The following is a 20,818-nucleotide window of genomic DNA, read 5'->3' on the forward strand; positions in this document are numbered from 1 at the left end:
GAGAGAGAGAGAGAGAGAGAGAGAGAGAGAGAGAGAGAGAGAGAGAGAGAGAGAGAGAGACACACACACACACACACACACACACACACACATTATAAAATGATAGTTTATTCTAAAAATGCTGCCTTTTAGCACAAGTACAGTTAGCATAATCCTAACCCTAGTAGTATAACTAATACCTCAGCATTAGAGATCAGTCAGCAGAGGTGAGATCTCAGACCTTTGGGGTTCTGGTTGATAAGGATCTGACGAGAATCTAAATCACTTTACATACAGGAAGTAGAATTATAAACTACTTAAATAGGGAGCTACATGCTAACAGCTAACTCCAGTGTACAGAGCAATCTACAAAAAACAACACCGTCTTTTCTCTCTCTCTCTCTCTTTCTCTCTCTCTCTCTCTCTCTCTCTGTGTGTGTGTGTCTGTGATCATACCTCTGTTTGTAACACTCCACAGCTCAGTTCTGTTCATCCATAAAACACGCTGGAGCAGCCAGTCGCACAGAGATGACGTCACTCGCCGGTGTTAAACGTGTCCTCGCTGTGTCTAAATTTCGTTCGTTCGTTCGTTTGTTTGTTAGTATCACATGTCTTCCTCATGCTAAATGTCCTTTCCTTTCTTCACTTAAAATACAATTTCATAAAAACAACAGAGACACCCCCCCCACTAGGAACCAACTAGTTTCTCACCCATAACAGACGATGAGATACTGCAAGTCATCCAACCTTACAATCCCACCACCTGCCCTCCGGAACCAATCGCTTCAACTACGCTTCAGACCATCACACATGATCTCCTGCTCTTCATCTCCACAATCATCCAAGTGTCCTGGATCCATCAGACATCAACAACTACAGACCGGTGTGACTTTTCTCCTTTCTTTCTAAAACTCTGGAATGAAATGTCTTTAACCATCTGTCTGTCTCTCTCTCACAGAACAACCTCCATGATCCAAACCAGTCTGGTTTCAAAGCAGCACATTCCACAGAGATGGCCTTTTTGGTCACCTCCTTTTTCTCCCTCTATACCCACTCCATTGGTGAAATCGAATCCTCACATGGGTTTTCTTACCACTGCTATGGTGATGACACTCAACTCATCTTTTCTTTCCCTCCATCAGATACCACAGCTTCCGCTCAGATCTCGGCATGGTTGATAGACATATCTTCATTGATGAGTGATCATCAACTAAAACCCCAGCAAAACAGAACTGCTGTTCATCCCAGGTGATTCATCTCCAGGTCAAGATCTCCAAATAACACTTCATGACTCTCTGCTCTCCCCTTCAGCCACTGCTCGTAACCTTGGGGTAACTTTGGACCATCAACCTGTCCTTCTTCCCACATGTCACTAACATTGCTCGTTCTTGTCGATTTCTTCTCTACAACATCTGAAGGATTCGACCATTTCTGTCCACACAGGCTGCCCAGGTTCTTGTTCAGTCTCTTGTCATTTCAAGACTTGACTACTGCAGCTCTCTGCTGGCAGGTCTTCCCCTGAACGCTATTCATCCACTGCAAATGATCCAAAACGCAGTTGCACGACTTGTGTTCAATCTTTCCAAGTTCTCCCACACCACCACACTGCTGCTCCTCCACTGGCTTCCAGTAGCTGCACGTATCAGATTCAAAACACTGATGATTGCCTACAAGGCCAGAAATGGACCAGCACCATCTTACCTCAGAGACCTCATCACATCTCGCACTGCACCTCGCTGTCTGAGATCCTCCAGCACTGCTCCACTGGTACCACCTTCTCTCAGAATGAGAGGTATGTACACTTCAAGGCTCTTCTCTGTTCTGGCACCGAGGTGGTGGAATGAACTTCCCCTAGATGTCTGTAGAGCAGAGTCCCTGATTATCTTCAAGCGACGACTGAAGACCTTCATCTTCCTGAAACACTTAAACGTACACTTTACAAGTTTGCTTTGTTTAAAAAAAAAAAAGAATAAATAAATCCTCTCAACAGGGTTATAGTCTGATTTATCTTAAGTGTGTAATCCAGTGTGGATTTATTCATTGATGGAGACTCAAAGCACTTTTGTACGTCGCACTGGACACGGACGTCTGCTAAATTCCATAAAATGTAAATAATAATGATGATGATGAGGATGGTGATGGTGGTGATGATGAAGATGATGGTGATGTAAAAACACCACAGTGCCTTAGTTAGTGTAATGAAACATGATCAGCCTCCTGTAGGGCCACCTGTAGCCTCAAGGGGGCACTACCTTATAATTTATCCACACTCTGGGTGTGAAAGTTCTCTTTAACATCACATTACACAAAGCAGGGTGGAATATTACACTCTCAAACACAAACATAAGCACAAACTGTAACACAGACTATATCACAAACACAAACTATAACACAAACACCAAGTGTAACAAATTATAACACAAACACCAAGTCAAGTCAAGAAGCTTTTATTGTCATTTCAACCATATATAGCTGATGCAGTACACAGTGAAATGAAACAATGTTCCTCCTGAACCCAGGTGCTACATAAAACAACAGTCACAGAACAGAAGAACACAGGGCCGAGAACTAAGATCCTCACCACATAAAGTGCATGTGTGCAACTGGTGCAAACAGTGCAAAAGACAACACAAGACAGTGCAGGACAACACAGGACAGTGCAGGACAACACACAATACACAAAATATAAAAATAAAAACAGCAGTAGCTCCGCCAGTAAAACCTGTCGTGACAGAATAAGGTGCACAGAAGCAGGAAAATGTAAATAGAATTGTGCAATTCTACAATAGCAGCAATCAAAATAAACTGAACAGTGACCAAAGGATTTGGACAGAATATTGTGCAAAAGGAGCAAGTCCCGGAAGATCAGCAACAAACGGCATGTAAACATTTTGCGATAATGGAAGGTGTGAATGGTGCCGAAACCTGGGTGTGCGAAGTGTATGTGTGTAACAATCTATAACACAAAGTAAAGCAAATACACAAACTAAAACACAAACTATGACACAAACTGCAAAACAAATACAAACTATATTACAAACACAAACTTCAACTGAATACAGTTTACTGCTGTATTAATTATTGACATTCCTGTGTGTGTGTGTGTGTGTGTGTGTGTGTGTGTGTGTGTGTATGAATTGATAGGTGTGTGTCAAGTTTATTTCTATAGTAATTGTCTCTAAGCAGCTTTAGAGAATTTAAGAATGAAGGTAAATGATGTGTGTTTGTCTCTGATCATAAAGTCTGGGGCGACTGTGGTGAATAAAAAACTCCCTTAGATGTTATGAGGAAAAAACCTTGAAGAAACCAGACTCAAAAGTGGAACCCATTGTGTGTACAAGTTGATGGTGTGTGTGTGTTACACACACACACTGTAGAGGACACTTATCAAATGGCCTTTAAAGTTGAATCTTTTGTATCTTGTGTGTCCGGTCTGAGTGTAGCTCCAGGATCTGTAATGTTAATCCTCAGTGGAATACAGGAATATGGAGATCTCCACATCTCATTCCAGCTGCTGGATCTTGGAGGCATTATGGTGTAGCTGAGTGCAGGTGATAGAGTCTCCATGTTCCTTCTCATCTACAGAATCATCATTTACACAACCGCAGCAGATCTTTGCTTCTTACTGTGTTCAGGAGTTGATTAGTTTCCCTGCTCTGGAGTCTCATGTATCAGTGATCAGAGCTCCTCTCTGTCTCACACTTTTCTCAGTAAAATCTCAGAGACCCCAAAGCTCCTTCGTGGGTCGTTTTGACACAGAATCAGGAGAGATTCCAATTACAATGGTTTAAAAAAAAGTATGTGTGTATGTGTGCTACAGCAGTGAAATAAAACATAGTGTTGACCTTCCATGTGATTAGACAAAGAGACAAAAAGTCACATTACCATGGCACTGACATTGCAGTGTGTGTGTGTGTGTGTGTGTGTGTGTGTGTGTGTGTGTTTTATGCAATATTTTATCAGTTGTATATTTTCTCTCTAAGGTCAAGTCTGTCTGCTCGGCCCATTAAACCCCCCCATCTCTGAGAACTTAAAAAGGTAAGTTGAACTTTAGTAACCTCATGAAGGTAAGGCTACACCTCTCAGCCAATCAAACACCTCCTAAAATCATGCAAACTTTTTGGTCCAATCAGCAGCTCTGGAATGGATTCTCTTGCTCAGTCATTTTGAAATACATCTGCATGACGTTTGAAACACACACCCACACACACACACACACACACACACACATTGTGTCATTCACATTGTCTCTCTCACACACACAAACATACACACATAACTATAGCCGTTAACATTGACAGGAGGTGTGTCAGAACCAGCTTTTCCCACCATTAAACATATTTCCTGTGTGTGTGTGTGAGAGAGAGAGAGAGAGAGAGAGAGAGAGAGAGAGGGGATAAGGCCACGTGGGCACTACAGCTGTTCATCTCAAATATTTGAAACATTAATATCGCTCTCTCACACACACATATACTGTATATACACACACAGGCACACAACACACATGTATGTATACACAGACACACACACACACACACACACACACACACACACACACACACACACACACACACACACACACACACAAAGTGAGATATATGTATGAGAAGAGGCAACTCCAGTACGATCAGCTCATGTGACACACAACACACCAGAGTGGCCAGAGTTTAAGATTACAGCCTGGGCCTTGTTCCAATTCTCACTATCCACTCTCTCTGTCCACTCTCTCTGTTCACTTTCAATGTCCACTCTCTCTGTCCACTCTCTCTGTCCACTCTCTCTGTTCACTTTCAATGTCCACTCTCTCTGTCCACTCTCTCTGTCCACTCTCTCTGTTCACTTTCAATGTCCACTCTCTCTGTCCACTCTCTCTGTCCACTCTCAATGTCCACTCTCTCTGTCCACTCTCTCTGTTCACTCTCAATGTCCACTCTCTCTGTCCACTCTCACAGTCCACTCTCTCTGTCCACTCTCTCTGTTCACTTTCAATGTCCACTCTCTCTGTCCACTCTCTCTGTCCACTCTCAATGTCCACTCTCTCTGTCCACTCTCTCTGTTCACTCTCAATGTCCACTCTCTCTGTCCACTCTCACAGTCCACTCTCTCTGTTCACTCTCTCTGTTCACTCTCTCTGTCCACTTTCTCTGTTCACTCTCTCTGTCCACTCTCACTATCCACTCTCAATGTCCACTCTCTCTGTCCACTCTCTCTGTCCACTCTCACTATCCACTCTCAATGTCCACTCTCTCTGTCCACTCTCTCTGTCCACTCTCACTGTTCACTCTCTCTGTCCACTCTCTCTGTCCACTCTCAATGTTCACTCTCTCTGTCCACTCTCACTGTTCACTCTCACTGTTCACTCTCAATGTTCACTCTCAATGTTCACTCTCTCTGTCCACTTTTACTGTTCACTCTCAATGTCCACTGTCACTGTTACCACACAGCTGATCACATTTACACACCACTAAATCATATTCACTAATGCACACACACACACACACACACACACACACACACACACACACACACACACACACAAACAGAGGTGACAGAATACTATACTAAAATATAAACAAAATCACTTGGTCATCATAAAGAGAATTATATAGCCTGCAGAGTTTGTTCCACTCAGTTCATTACACAGAACACTGAAGAGTTCATCACACAAAACACTGAAGAGTTCATCACACAGAACACTGAAGAGTTCATCACACAGAACACTGAGTTCATCACACAGAACACTGAAGAGTTCATCACACAGAACACTGAAGAGTTCATCACACAGAACACTGAAGAGTTCATCACACAGAACACTGAAGAGTTCATCACACAGAACACTGAAGAGTTCATCACACAGAACACTGAGTTCATCACACAGAACACTGAAGAGTTCATCACACAGAACACTGAGTTAATCACACAGAACACTGAGGAGTTCATCACACAGAACACTGAGGAGTTCATCACACAGAACACTGAAGAGTTCATCACACAGAACACTGAAGAGTTCATCACACAGAACACTGAAGAGTTCATCACACAGAACACTGAGGAGTTCATCACACAGAACACTGAAGAGTTCATCACACAGAACACTGAAGAGTTCATCACACAGAACACTGAGGAGTTCATCACACAGAACACTGAAGAGTTCATCACACAGAACACTGAAGAGTTCATCACACAGAACACTGAAGAGTTCATCACACAGAACACTGAGTTCGTCACACAGAACACTGAAGAGTTCATCACACACTGAGATGTTTCACTGCACTCTTTAACCAAATCACTAAACATGTGCTTCTAAGATATCAAAGTGCTCCTGAACCCTTTAGGTCTTCAAACCTGACATATCAATCCTGATGTTTTACTTCTGGATGGAAATTATATCATCTTAACACCACTTACTCCTGCTGAGGAGCCTGAAGATTCAGGAGATTACTGTTGATAATGATCTCTTAGTAACAATGGTGATGGATTTTAATTGTAATTAAAAATCAGTTTTACACTCAAGTTGCTTTGTGACTTTACAGTAAACAGTTACACAAGAGTGATCATGTAGAACAATTCTGAATCTGGTTCCTCTCAAAATACTTTTCTTTACATTGAGAACTGATTTTCTAGTGATGTCAAATGGGCAAATTTCACAATGGAAGTCTCTGTGCAATCTGCTCCACTGAATCCAGACTGGATAAGATTCTGGAGGTTATGGAGTGATTAATTACAGTAGTGATGTAGGGAAGGATGTTGTGTGATATGGTCTGGAGGATTGTACAAGGGATTGGTGGTGCGGCCGAGAGAGTTAATAAAAAAAAAAAACATGCTAGATCTTTTCTGTTCTACTGATATAAAAATGTGTTGGTAAAAATCACACCGATTCCTCATGGTTCCTGCTCCATAAGGGTTCCCCATGCCTTCACCCTGCTTCATCATGGTTCCACAGGTACCTGCCTCCATCATGTCTCAGCTGTGAAACTTCTGAATCTGAATAGCTTCAAGTGTATTTATAAACTAAATGTCCTTAATTTCCAGAGAATTCTCTTCACATTCACATTCTTTGTTCTCACTTCCTTGGTTCCCACGTTAAAGTGGCACACACACACACACACACACACACACACACACACACACACACACACACACACACACACACACACACACACACACACACACACACAATTCAATTCAAATAAGATTAAATTAAAAACGTCTTTCTCTGCATATGTTACCTATTAATTATGTCATAGATCCAAAAGCACAAAGTAGTTTAAACAATATACACATCACACATAGTCAATGTGTGTGTGTGTGTGTGTGTGTGTGTGTGTGTGTGTGTGTGTGTGTGTGTGTGTGCGAGAGAGAGAGTTAGTGTGTGTGTGTGTGTGCGCGCGCGTGTGTGTGTGTGTGTGTGTGTGTGTGTGTGTGTGTGTGTGTGTGTGTGTGTGTGTGTGTGCGAGTGCATGTGTGTTTGTGTGTGTGTGAGAGAGAGAGTTAGTGTGTGTGTGTGTGTGTGTGTGTGTGTGTGTGTGTGTGTGTGTGTGCGAGTGCATGTGTGTTTGTGTGTGTGTGAGAGAGAGAGTTAGTGTGTGTGTGTGTGTGTGTGTGTGTGTGTGTGTGTGTGTGTGTGTGTTTAGACTGGGTTCATTACACTGTGACTGTCTGACCTCACACATTCTCCCCACAGTGCTGAATGAGCACAAACGCATGCCTTTCCTTCAGATGTGTCCCAGAGGGTTATGGGTAATAAACCTGTTATATAAATAATCAGGAGTGGAGGCGACTCTGAAGATGAGGCTGTGAGAGACTCAGTGTGTGTTTAAAAAGAAATATCAGCCATGTGGAAAATTTTTTTATTAATAACAAAGAGTTCAACAAAATAATTCTAAACAAATACAAAAACCTTGAATATCCTGTTCTATTACTATTAATATTGGGGGATAAAGAGAGAGAGAGAGAGAGAGAAAGGGAGAGAGAGAGAGAGAGAGAGAGAGAGAAAGCGAGAGAGAGAGAGAGAGAGAGAGAGAAAGTGAGAGAGAGAGAAAGAGAAAGAGAGAGAGAGAGAGAGAGAGAGAGAGAGAGAGAGAGAGAGAGAGAGAGAAAGAAAGCGAGAGAGAGAGAGAAAGAGAGAGCGAGAGAGAGAGCGAGAGAGCGAGAAAGTAAAAGAGAGAGAGAGAGAGAGAGAAAGCGAGAGAGAGAGAGAGAGAGAGAGAGAGAGAGAGAGAGAAAGAAAGCGAGAGAGAGAGAGAAAGAGAGAGCGAGAGAGAGAGAGAGAGAGAGAGAGAGAGAGAGAGAGAGAGAAAGAAAGCGAGAGAGAGAGAGAGAGAAAGAAAGCGAGAGAGAGAGAGAGAGAGAGAGAGAGAGAAAGAGAGAGTGAGAGAGAGAGAGCGACATACCATTACACTGGTAAGCTGAGCGTGATGTGAGCTTGTGGTTGAACTTCCATGACTTTGTAAATCCATTAAATTCCTGTGAGCTGAATAAAGGCACATTGTCTCAAATCAGAAAGTCAGGAATTCTTTGTGTCTCCTTGTGATGAGAAATGGCCACGTCTTCCTTCAGACTCTTAACTTTAAGAGTCAAGGTTAGACCTTGTGGAACCCTGTGTAGATGTACTGGTTCTTCAGGGTCTGTTGTGTCTGTTGTAAACTTCACACCAGATCTGTTATGACTGTCGATGTTACATTTTTTTACTACGATTATTACTAACTGACATATAAATCAGGGGTCACCAACATGGCAGGTCACTCGCAAGGACCACATGAGTCACCCACGGGCCTTTTATAAAAATAGCTGTTTCCTACTTTGTTAAATCATTGTTGATATTTATTATGAGACATTAACATGATCAGTGTCTTTACATAGATGAATATCATTAATTATTAATAATAACATAATAAAAGGTAAATTGAGCAAATTTGTTATTTCAGATCAAACTGAAAACTGTGTGTATCAAACTGTAGCCCTTCACATTAATCACTACTCAAGAAGTAGCTCTCAGTTTCAAAAAGGTTGCAATAAATAATAATAATAATGGTGATGATCATAATAGTGTTAAAATATAAATACAGTCATTAACACTGGTTTATAAGCAACTGTGTGTGTGTGTGTGTGTGTGTGTGTGTGTGTGTGTGTGTGTGTGATTTTGCTGAAAATACTCAGAAATAAACTGAAACATAAACTGCAGTTCCTGGAATTTACTCAAATCTTATTAAACCCGAAAAACACGCCTCTGTAAAGTGTGTGTGTTCTTCATTAAACACACACACACACACACACACACACACACACACACACACACACACACACACACGAAACTTTCAGTACTTCTTTAAAGGCAGCTGGTGTGGTTTTTCAGTAAGCTGCTTCATGCTGCTAGTTTTTGTTTAACTGAAGGAGAAAAAAGTGGGAGATAAAATTAGTGGTGAGAAGATGAAGAATGAAGCTTCCTGTTTTTTACCCGTTTGCCACAAGTTGTTTGTGTCGGCGTTTAAACGGGAATCAGTAGTAAGAGTGAGAAGTTTTTGAGAAGTTGGTTAAGGTCAGTGGGGAGAAGTTGGTGAGAAGTTTTTGAGAAGTTGTTGAGGGTCAGTGGGGAGAAATTGGTAAGGGTCAGTGGTGAGAAGTTGGTGAGGGTCAGTGGTGAGGGTCAGTGGGGAGAAATTGGTAAGGGTCAGCAGTGAGAAGTTGTGAGAAGTTGGTGAGGGTCAGTGGTGAGGGTCAGTGGGGAGAAATTGGTAAGGGTCAGCGGTGAGAAGTTGTGAGAAGTTGGTGAGGGTCAGTGGTGAGAAGTTAGTGAGAAGTTGGTGAGGGTCAGTGGTGAGGGTCAGTGGTGAGAAGTTGGTGAGAATCAGTGGTGAGTAGTTGGTGCAGGTAAGTGGGGGTCAGTGGTGAGAGGTTGGTGAGAACTTGGTGAGGGTCAGTGGTGAGAAGTTGGTGCAGGTCACTGAGGGTCAGAGGTGAGAAGTTGGTGAGAAGTTGGTGAGGGTCAGTGGTGAGAGGTTAGTGAGAAGTTGGTGAGGGTAGGTGGTGAGAAATTGCTGAGGGTCAGTGGTGAGAAGTTGGTGAGAAGTTGGTGAGGGTCAGTGGTGAGGGTCAGTAGTGAGGGTCAGTAGTGAGGGTCAGTGGAGGTCAGTGGTGAGAAGTTGGTGAGGAAATTAGTGTCTATAGCTGCTATAATATCAAAGAAAAGAGGAAATAACCTTTGTGTGGGGAAACCGCACGACTGCTCCAAAACCCTGACACTGCAGACTCCATCCAGAAATATCTAAAAAGCATGTGCTTATAGGATCTTCTCTGTAACTGTGATCACATGCTTCCCTGAGAAATCAGATTCTGGCATCTAAAAAAAACACCTGCTGCCTCTTCATCACCTGTGTCAGTTAATGTGTGTGTGTGTAAGTTTGTAATTAAACTCATCATTTACAGTAGCTACTTTGTGTGTGTGTGTGTGTGTGTGTGTGTATGAGTGTGTGTGTGTCTATGAGTGTGTGTGTGTGTGTGTGTGTGTTTGTTTGTGAGTGTGTGTGTGTGTGTGTGTGTATGAGTGTCTGTGTGTGTATGAGTGTGTGTGTGTGTGTGTGTGTGTGTGTGTGTGTGTGTGTGTGTGTGTGTGTAAGTTTGTAATTAAACTCATCATTTACAGTAGCTACTTTGTGTGTGTGTGTGTGTGTATGAGTGTGTGTGTGTGTGTGTGTGTGTGTGTGTTTGTGTGTTAGTTTGTAATTAAACTCATCATTTACAGTAGCTACTGCAGTTATCAACCCCCTAATTAAGAAACCTGACCTTCACCCTGTCAGCTGTCCAACTACAGTCCAATATTAAACCTCCTCTTTATCTCCAAAATTCTAGAAAAGGTTGTAGCACAGCAGTTCTGCTCACATCTACTGAGGAATAACATTTATGAAATGTATCAGTCAGGATTTCGGCCTCATCATAGCACAGAGACGGCGCTAGTTAAGGTGGTAAATGACCTGTTATTGGCCTCTGATCAGGGTTTTGTCTCTTTACTTGTTTTGCTCGACCTCAGTGCAGCTTTTCACACCATTGATCATCATCTCCTGCTTGCTGGACTTGAGAACGTTGTTGGAATAAAGGGAACAGCTCTCTCTTGGCTCAGGTCTTATCTGACTGATTGCTATCAGTTTGTTGATGTAAATGGTGAGTTCTCCACACTCTCTGAGGTAAAGTTTGGTGTTCCGCAAGGATCTGTCTTAGGCCCACTGCTTTTCTCTTTATATATGCTGCCTCTTGGTGAAATTATACATAAACATGGGATTCGCTTCCATTGCTATGCTGATGACACACAGCTGTATATTTCAGCAAAGCCAGATGAGAGAGATCAGCTTAACAATGTTGAGGAGTGTGTAAAGGACATTAGACAGTGGATGCTTGATAACTTCCTTCTGCTCAACTCAGATAAGACAGAAGTACTTTTACTAGGACCACATGCAGCTAGAAGTAAACTTTCAGATTCTGTAGCATCTCTGGGTGGTGTTTCTGTTTCAGTGTGTACAGCAGTCAAAGACCTCGGTGTGATTATTGACCCGAGTCTTTCCTTTGAGTCTCACGTGAATAATATTACCAGGATCTCCTTCTTTCACCTTAGAAATATTGCTAAAATTCGAAATATGATGTCGTTACAGGATGCAGAAAAACTGGTTGCTTTTGTAACATCTAGATTAGACTACTGTAGTTCAGTTCGGATCAGATCAGTAAGTTCAGAATGCAGCAGGGGTTCCCTGGTGGTCTAGTGGTTAGGATGCGGCGCTCTCAACGCTGCGGCCTGGGTTTGATTCCCGGTCAGGGAACCGACCCCAGCCATTAGGGTTGCACAGGCCAGTGCACTCTTAGTGCCAGTCCCAAGCTGAGATAAATGGGGAGGGTTGGATTAGGAAGGGCATCCAGCGTAAAGACATGTGCTAAATCGAACATGCGGATCATGAATACAGATGATCCGCTGTGGTAACCCCTAATGGGAGAACCCGAAAGAAAGTTCAGAAGCAGAGTCCTTAGCAGCAAGAGTCCTCACTAGATCCAGAAAATATGAGCACATCAGCCCTCTTTTAATCATCTACACTGCTCCCGAATACATCTCACACTGATTATAAAATACTACTACTGACGTATAAAACACTTAACGCTCTCACGCCACAGTATCTGAGTGAACTTCTGTACCAGGATGATCCTCCACGCCTACTTAGATCAAAAGGTGCAGGCTATTTGTTGGTACCTCAAATAATGAAGACTCCAGCAGGGGGCAGATGTTTCTCTTATAAACCCCACAGTTATGGAACAACCTTCCAATCAGTGTTTGGGACTCAGACACAGTCTCAGTGTTCAAGTCGAGGCTGAACACATTTATTTAGTGGAGTCTTTAGTCAGTAGGTGTTTGTGAGGTAAAGGAGCAGATCTGGAGGGATCATGGATATGGAGTGTTTGGTGGACTGGGATATTTGGATGCTGTTGTCTCCTCACTCTCACACGTTCACTCAGGTTTGTTGATGGTGGTGTGGTGGGTCGTCTCTTATTCTCATGTTTACTTTTACATTCATATTTGCCGCATTTAGCAGACGTCTGTGTCCAGAGCGACGTACAAGTGCTTTGAGTCTCTAGCAATGAGTAAATCTACACTGGTACACCGGTTGACAAACTTAATATAAGTCAGACAATAACTCCTGATTTTATACAAAGTAAACTTGGAAAGTGTTAGTTTAAGTGTTTCAGGAAGATGACGGTTGAAGACCTTCATGCAGTGTGAGATGTGATGAGGTCTCTGAGGTAAGATGGTGCTGGTCCATTTTTGGTCTTGTAGGTGATCATCAGTGTTTTGAATCTGATACATGCAGCTACTGGAAGCCAGTGGAGGAGCAGCAGTTGGGTGGTGTGGGAGAACTTGGGCAGATTGAACACAAGTCGTGCAGCTGCGTTTTGTATCATTTGCAGTGGATGAATAGCGTTCAGGGGAAGACCTGCCAGCAGAGAGTTGCAGTAGTCCAGTCTTGAAATCACAAGAGACTGAACAAGAACCTGGGCAACCTGTGTGGACAGAAATTATCAAATCCTTCGGGTGTTGTAGTGAAGAAATCAACAAGAATGAGCAACATTAGCGACATGTGGGAAGAAGGACAGTTGATTGTCCATAGTCACCCTATGGTTACACCCCATGGTTATGAGCAGAGAGTCATTAAGAGTTATTTGTAGCTTCACAAACCCTACACACACAACACTACACACACAAAACAGTGCACACACACACACACACACACACACACACACACACACACACACACACACACACACACACACACACTCGATTGTGTTCAAATTCAAAATCAAACTTTATTTATACAGCACCTAACAACTAGCAGGTTGTAAAATTAGAGTTAACATAAAAGTAATAAAATATACAATACCATAAAATAAATAAATAAAAACAAAGAAAAATAAAATAAACTTTAAAATACAACAAATAAAATAAACCTTAAGAAGCAGGAGACTGCACACCCTCTACTACACAACAAAGGCTTTGGTGAATAAGCGTTAATTTTAATATTTGTTTTGTTTGTAATGATTTTGATACCTGTGTTGATTGTGCTTGTGTTGTTTGTGATTGTGATGATTGTATCATTTGTGTCATATTGTGTTTATTGTTATAATTTTAATGATTGTGATTGTAATCTTGTGTTTATTGAGTTTGTGATAATTGTGATTTTGTTGAATGTGTTGATTGTGTTTGTGTTGAGTGTGATTATTGTGTTTTTTGTAACGATTGTGTTGTTTGTGATGGTTGTGATTGTGATTATTGTAATGATTGTGTTGATTGTGTTTGTGTGGTTTGTGTTGATTGTGAATGTAATGATTGGGTTGATTGTGTTCTTTCTACAGTCTTATACAGTTAGTTGAGATTATGGAACCAGGAGCTACTGAGAAGCTTATAAAATAGCTCAACATTTGAGATCACAGATCCAACACCAGGTTCTCCATGCCAGAGCCTTTAAACACTCAAAGAGGTCCAGTGTCCACATGAAGTGGGATCCAAATGGTGCTGGTGCATCTCTAGACTATTTTAAAGTTTAGGAGCTAAATGTAAGAATGTTCTACCACTTTGGTAGACTGGTAGTAGTTAGTGGACTTTTCTATTCTAGGAACTACTAGAAGTCCAGAGTTTTGAGATCTCAGGGAGCGCGATGGATTGTAGCGTGTTAGAAGACTGGATAGATACATGGAGATAAACCATTTAGGGCTTTGTAGGTAAGAAGCAGTAGTTTGTAGTGGATTTGAAACGTAACAGGAAGCCAGTGTAGGGATGAGAAGATTGGGGTTATATGGTGATATTTTCTCGACCTTGTGAGACTCTGACTGCTGCATTCTGGACTAACTTTTTCTTCTTCTTTTGGCTGCTCCCATTAGGGGTCGCCACAGCAGATCATCCGTCTCCATACCCCCCTGTCCTCTACATCTGCCTCTTTCACACCAACTACCTGCATGTCTTCCCTCACCACATCTATAAACCTCCTCCTTGGCCTTCCTCTTTTCCTCCTACCTGGTGGCTCCATCCTCAGCATTCTTCTACCAATATAATTCATGTCCCTCCTCTACACATGTCCAAACCATCTCAATCTCGCCTCCCTCACCTTGTCTCCAAAACATGGGCTGTCCCTCTAATAAACTCATTTCTAATCTTGTCAATCGTCATCACTCCCAACGTAAACCTTAACATCTTCAGCGCTGCTACCTCCAGCTCCACTTCCTGTCTTCTACTCAATGCCACTGTCTCTAATCCATACAACATTGCAGGTCTCACCACAGTCCATAAACTTTCCCTTTTATTCTTGCAGATACTCTTCTATCACAAATCACTCCTGCTATCACTCTTCTCCACCCACTCCACCCTGCCTGCACTCTTTTCTTCACTTCTCTAACACACTCTCCATTACATTACACTGTTGACCCCAGGTACCTGAACTCCTCCACCTTCTCCACCGCTTCTCCCTGCAACTGCACCCTTCCACTGCTCTCCCTCTCATTAACACACATGTACTCTGTCTTACTCCTACTGACTTTCATTCCCCTTCTCTCCAGCATGTACCTCCACCTCTCCAGGCTCTTCTCAACCTGCTCACTACTCTCACCACAAATCACAATATCATCCACAAACATCATAATCCACAGAGACTCCTGTCTGACCTCGTCCATCAACCTGTCTATCACCACTGCAAACAGGAAAGGGCTCAGAGCCGATCCTTGATGCAATCCAACCTCCACCTTGAACCAGTCTGTCATTCCTTCTGCACACTTCACTGCTGTCACACTGTCGTCATACATGCACCACCCTCACATACTTCTCTGACACACCAGACTTCCTCATACAGTACCACAACTCCTCTCTCCACCCTGTCGTACGCTTTCTCTAAATCCACAAACACACAATGCAGTTCCTTCTGTCCTTCTCTATACTTCTCCATGAACATTCTCAAAGCAAATAAGGCATCTGTGGTGCTCTTCCTCGGCATGAAACCATACTGTTGCTCACAGATGGTCACCTCTTCTCTCAGCCTGGCTTCCACTACTCTTTCCCATAACTTCATGGTGTGACTGATCAACTTAATTCCCCTGTAGTTACTGCAGGTCTGCACATCTCCCTTATTCTTAAAGATCAGTACCAGCACACTCCTTCTCCATTCCTCAGGCATCCTCCCACCTTCCAGAATCTTGTTGAACAATCAAGACAATTAAATACTCCACTTCCATCTCTCCTAAACATCTCCACGCTTCTACCGGTATGTCATCTGGTCCAACCGACTTTCCATTCTTCATCCTCTTAATCGCTGCTCTCACTTCCTCCTTACTAATCCTATCTACATCCTGCTTTACTAACGCCACATCATCCAACCTTCTCTCTCTCTGATTTTACTCATTCATCAGCTGCTCAAAATACTCCCTCCATCTTCTCAACACACTCTCCTCACTAGTCAACACATTTCCCTCTCTATCCTTTATTGCTCTAACTTGCAGCACATCCTTCCCAGCTCGGTTCCTCTGCCTGGCCAATCGCTACAAATCCTTTTCTCCTTCCTCAGTGTCCAACTTCTCCTACAGCTCCTCATATACCTTTTCCTTGGCTTTCACCACATCCCTCTTCACCTGCTGCTGCATCTCCTTGTACTCCTGCCTACTTTTCTCATCACTCTGTCGATCCCAATTCTGTTTCTCCAACCTCTTTCTCCTTCTGCTCTCCTGCACTTCCTCATTTCACCACCATGTTTCTTTATCTTCCTTTCTATTTCCAGATGTCACACCAAGTACTTTTCTATCTGTCTCCCTCATCACTCCTGCAGTAGTTTCCCAATCATCCAGCACCTCTTCACCAACACCGAGCCTCTGTCTCACCTCTTCCCTGAACCTCACACTACACTCTTCCTCCTTCAGTTTCCACCATCTTATTCTTCTTTCAGTCCTCACTCTCCTCCTCTTCTTCTTCACCTCCAAAACCATCCTACAGACCACCATCCGATGCTGTCTAGCTACACTGTCCCCCGCCAACACCTTACAGTCTCCAATCTCCTTCAGGTTGCATCTCCTACACAGAACATAGTCCACCTGTGTGCACCTTCCTCCACTCTTATACGTCACCCTATGATCCTCCTTCTTCTTAAAATACATGTTCACCACTGCCATTTCCATCCTTTTAGCAAAATCTACCACCATCTGCCCTTCCACATTCCTCTCCTTAAAACCATACCTACCATCACCTCCTCATCACCTCTGTTCCCTTCACCTACATGCCCATTAAAGTCTGCCCCAATCACCAATCGTTCTTTCCTAGGTACACCATCTACCACTTCATCTAACTCACTCCAGAATCTTTCCTTCTCCTCCATCTCACAGCCAACTTGTGGAGCATAAACACTGATGACATTTATCATCATCCCTTTAACTTCCAGCTTCACGTTCATCACTCTATCAGAAACTCTCTTCACCTCCACTACCCTCTTACTGTACTCTTCCTTCAGAATCACCCCTACACCATTTCTCTTTCCATCCACACCATGATAGAACAGTTTAAACCCACCTCCAATGTTCCTGCTCTTACTCCCTTTCCACTTGGTCTCCTGAACACACAGCATATCTACCTTTCTCCTCTCCATCATATCAGCTACCTCTCTCCCTTTACCAGTCATAGTACCAACATTTAAAGTACCAACCTGAACCTCCACTTCTCCTCCACTTCTCCTCCACTTCTCCTCCACGTCTCCTTTCCCTGCTGTCTCTGTAGACGTCTTCCTCCTCTCCTTCTCCTCCTTCGGCCAACAGAAGCTTAATTTACACCGGTACCCTGTCGGCTAACGGTCGTTGTTAACCCGCGCGCGCGAGAGAGATTGATGTAAAGACTAGGTTGCCAGATTTAGTTGGCACTGAATTTTGCAGAATTTAATTAATATTGTAAAGAAAAACACTGAATCATTTTAGAATTTCTGTATTTATTTATTCCTGAATTCGTTTTTTTTTTTTTTTTATTATATTCACAAATATAAAAAGATTTGTTAGAGTGTAAAAAATCTTTAAAATGAATTCCATCCAAAATAAACCAATAGAAATCTTTATAATAAAGTCAAGAATTCATGTTGTTTATTTTAAACACACACACACACACACACACACACACACACACACACACACACACACACACACACACACACACACACGTTTACAGTAACGTTTTTCTTCAAAGTGTTCTCTCTCTTTCTCTCTCTCACTCAGAATACTGTGAATGATCCTTAACAGCAGTACACACACACACACACACACACACACACACACACACACACACACACACACACACACACACACACACACACACACACACACACACACACACAGATAAATAAATTTGTTTTACTGCAGTGCCACTTACATAAATAAAAAAAACCTATTTCCAAATACAAATTCAAAAACTAAACAGTACAATCACCACGGTAACACACATACATATCTACACACATGCACACACTCGCTGATGACAATCACAGGCTAATTTAAATAGGTCACAATAAATAGGCCTGTACAAATTAGTATCAAAAAGACGCGCGCACGCGCACGCGCGCGCACGCACGCACGCACGCACAAAGTCTCAACTGTGTTAAAAAAACAAAACAAAAAAACAGATGAAAAGTGCTCAGACTGAAGAGAGCGGTCGTGTCCCAAACCACATGTGTCTATGAACAAGTCCACTCACATGAGAATCCTGTTAAAGAGAAAAGATCAACATTCACACCCCTGCTGTTCAACTACAGGCTGTGTCCCAAATCACCTACATACTGTTTTTCCAGAATTATTTTGTTTACTTTACACTGATTCATTATATTAAAAAGTTGTTGAACACAGGATAGGTGTTAGCATGTATGCTAAATTGTGATTAGCTGATTAGTGATTCGTTAGTCACAGTTATTAATTTATTACCGTTTCCTGGGTTTCACTTCCCAACCGTCACGACATTTCACAAAGGTCAGGGAATTCCCTGGAGTGATGTCCGTTTTCTGACATGTCTTCAGCACAAAACGTGAACCTGTACACACACACACACACACACACACGGGTCATAATCCAGATAGTGTAACAGAGGAGTGTAAATGCGTTACGAGCGTGTTATTAGCATGTGACTCACTTCTTCTGTGTCTCTCCACACTTGACGCGAATGCGGCGGACCTGCAGCACTTTGTTACTCTGGGACTGGACCAGAAGGACTTGATGTGTCTCCACACTGCTGAAATGGACTGAGTCGGACTCTCCCAACTCACACGGATCTTCAACAGCTCTCCGATGTCCTGCTCCGTAAACACAAGGAACGTGTTGGTGAGGTTCAATCCTACACCATCAGCACTGCAACACACACACATTACAGGACCATGACCTGAATTGTAACACAACCTGTTAATATCATTATGTGTGTGTGTGTGTGTGTGTGTGTGTGTGGGTGGTCAGAGAAAGTATAAACACACTCACATGTCAACATGGATGTCGTCAGTGTCGTTGTGAACTCCGTATAGCTTGATGTAAAAGGTGGGATCTGAATCAGATGAGTGTTTGCGGTTAAAGACGTGCATCTTCATCTGATAATGATAACCTGTAAGGGGAGGGGCAGATTGAGAGGGGGCGGGGTTAAACAGTAATTCTAACAAGCACAGTTCTTAGGAGTAGGGTACAGGTGTGGAGTACTAGGAGTGTGGGGTACAGGAGGAGCCCTGGGGGTACACGTGTGGAATACATGTGTGGGGTATAGGTGCAGGGTACAGGAGGTGTGGGGTAAAAGTGTGTAAACAGCACTACAGAAGAGCAGAGACTGACCGGCGAAGGGTGTGTCTGCGCGAGTCTTCAGGTACATCTTACTGGTCCTCCTGGTGCGCACGGTGCGGAGTGTTGTAGCCGACTCCGTTACAGCGATTCTTCCTGCAGCTCAGACAGATTCCTTTATTAAAGCGCTCGGGTCCCGTGCACTGATACGCAAAACTCACGTGATCCTTATCCATCAGAGAATCTACAAACAGGTGCACTGCCCGCTCATGCTCACACTTCATCACCTCCATAAAGTCTACACACACACACACACACACACACACACACCTTAAATTAGAATGTCAGTTAGCATGATTTAGACTCTACTTGAATATTGGGGACAGAACAAAATCACATGACTGACATTGTGTGGGTGTGTCTTACCCCCTGTGGCAGCGGAGGACAGGACGTCCCCCAGAGCACAGCCGGGTTGTAACGTCCCCCCCGTTAGGGTAGATGTCTATATGTCCGATCGGCTGCTGGATGCCAATGCTCACACCCAGAGCTTCACGTGTGTACGTGTGCAGGACGTCCACAAACTCTGCGTCGTCAGGTGACAGGCGCTTTTGTGGATCCGCTCCCTCAAACATAGGACCGGCCGGGTCCAATCCTGTCATGTAGGTGATTAGCCTTATTAGCATTAGCATTCTGTCCACACAGGTGTTTATTATATTAAACATTAAACACACTTTAAACTTCACCCACCACAAGGATCGTTTAACACACACACATCACACACACCACCGCTTTAACCCTGTGTGTAGTGTACTGTTTTTGTGTGTGTGTGTGTGTGTGTGTGTGTGTGTGTGTACGTACGTGTGTGTGTGTGTGTGTGTGTACGTACGTGTGTGTGTGTGTACGTACGTGTGTGTGTGTGTACGTACGTGTGTGTGTGTGTACGTACGTGTGTGTGTGTGTACGTACGTGTGTGTGTGTGTGTGTGTGTGTGTGTGTACGTGTGTGTGTGTGTGTGTGTGTGTACCTGTTATACGGCCTACTGTTCCGTGCATGAATGCTCCAGCATATCCCGCTACATGAGCTCCCAAACTGTAACCAATCAGATGCACATTCTCCAGAGGTAACTGCTGTTCATCCTACACACACACACACACACACACACACACACACACACACACACACACACACACACACACACACACACACACACACACACAATAAGGCACTGATACACTGATCTGACACTTCACTATATACCACTAACATTATGGCCTACTACATGCCCAGTTAGTCCAATCAGGACCATCAACTCAGCAGTGTGGTGTAAGTTAATAATAAACCTGTGTGTGTGTGTGTGTGTGTGTGTGTGTGTGTGTGTGTACCTGCAGCCAGGTGAGCAGTGTGGCGATGCTGTGCCCGACGTGAAGTGTGTGATTAACAGCGTCAGGGTAAAGCTGATGGGCCAAACCAAGCCAGTCCACCACGATGACATTCGCCTCACCCTCACGCCTCACTACTGCTGCTACCAGCTTATACATCCAACTCTCAA

General features: G+C 43.2%; 3 protein-coding genes across 7 annotated transcripts in view; 1 reads left to right on the forward strand and 2 right to left on the reverse strand.

Annotated features, from left to right (window-relative positions):
* ipo11 (importin 11) overlaps nucleotides 1-558 on the reverse strand; it is a 44,692-nt gene extending 44,134 nt beyond the window's left edge. The window contains exons 1-2 of one of the 2 annotated variants that reach the window (XM_083553452.1): nucleotides 436-527; nucleotides 180-264 (exon numbers count right to left, since the gene is read on the reverse strand). The gene's annotated coding sequence lies outside the window, so the exon portion shown is untranslated. Of the gene's footprint in view, nucleotides 1-179; nucleotides 265-435 lie in introns of both variants that reach the window. The other variant, XM_083553451.1, reaches the window with a different exon arrangement.
* Nucleotides 1-20,818, forward strand: part of LOC310732793 (uncharacterized protein) — a 339,677-nt gene that overhangs the window by 270,750 nt on the left and 48,109 nt on the right. The gene's annotated exons all lie outside the window — the stretch shown is intronic.
* Nucleotides 17,443-20,812, reverse strand: lipg (lipase, endothelial). Its single transcript, XM_083553473.1, is given in 10 exon segments — nucleotides 17,443-18,223; nucleotides 18,439-18,544; nucleotides 18,644-18,858; nucleotides 18,982-19,102; nucleotides 19,324-19,393; nucleotides 19,395-19,567; nucleotides 19,696-19,744; nucleotides 19,746-19,921; nucleotides 20,294-20,405; nucleotides 20,652-20,812. Coding segments are annotated over 10 exon segments (1,191 nt in total). The 5' UTR covers nucleotides 20,808-20,812; the 3' UTR covers nucleotides 17,443-18,210.

This window comes from Silurus aristotelis (assembly GCF_946808225.1).
Source record: "Silurus aristotelis genome assembly, chromosome: 11".
Lineage (NCBI taxonomy): Eukaryota > Metazoa > Chordata > Actinopteri > Siluriformes > Siluridae > Silurus > Silurus aristotelis.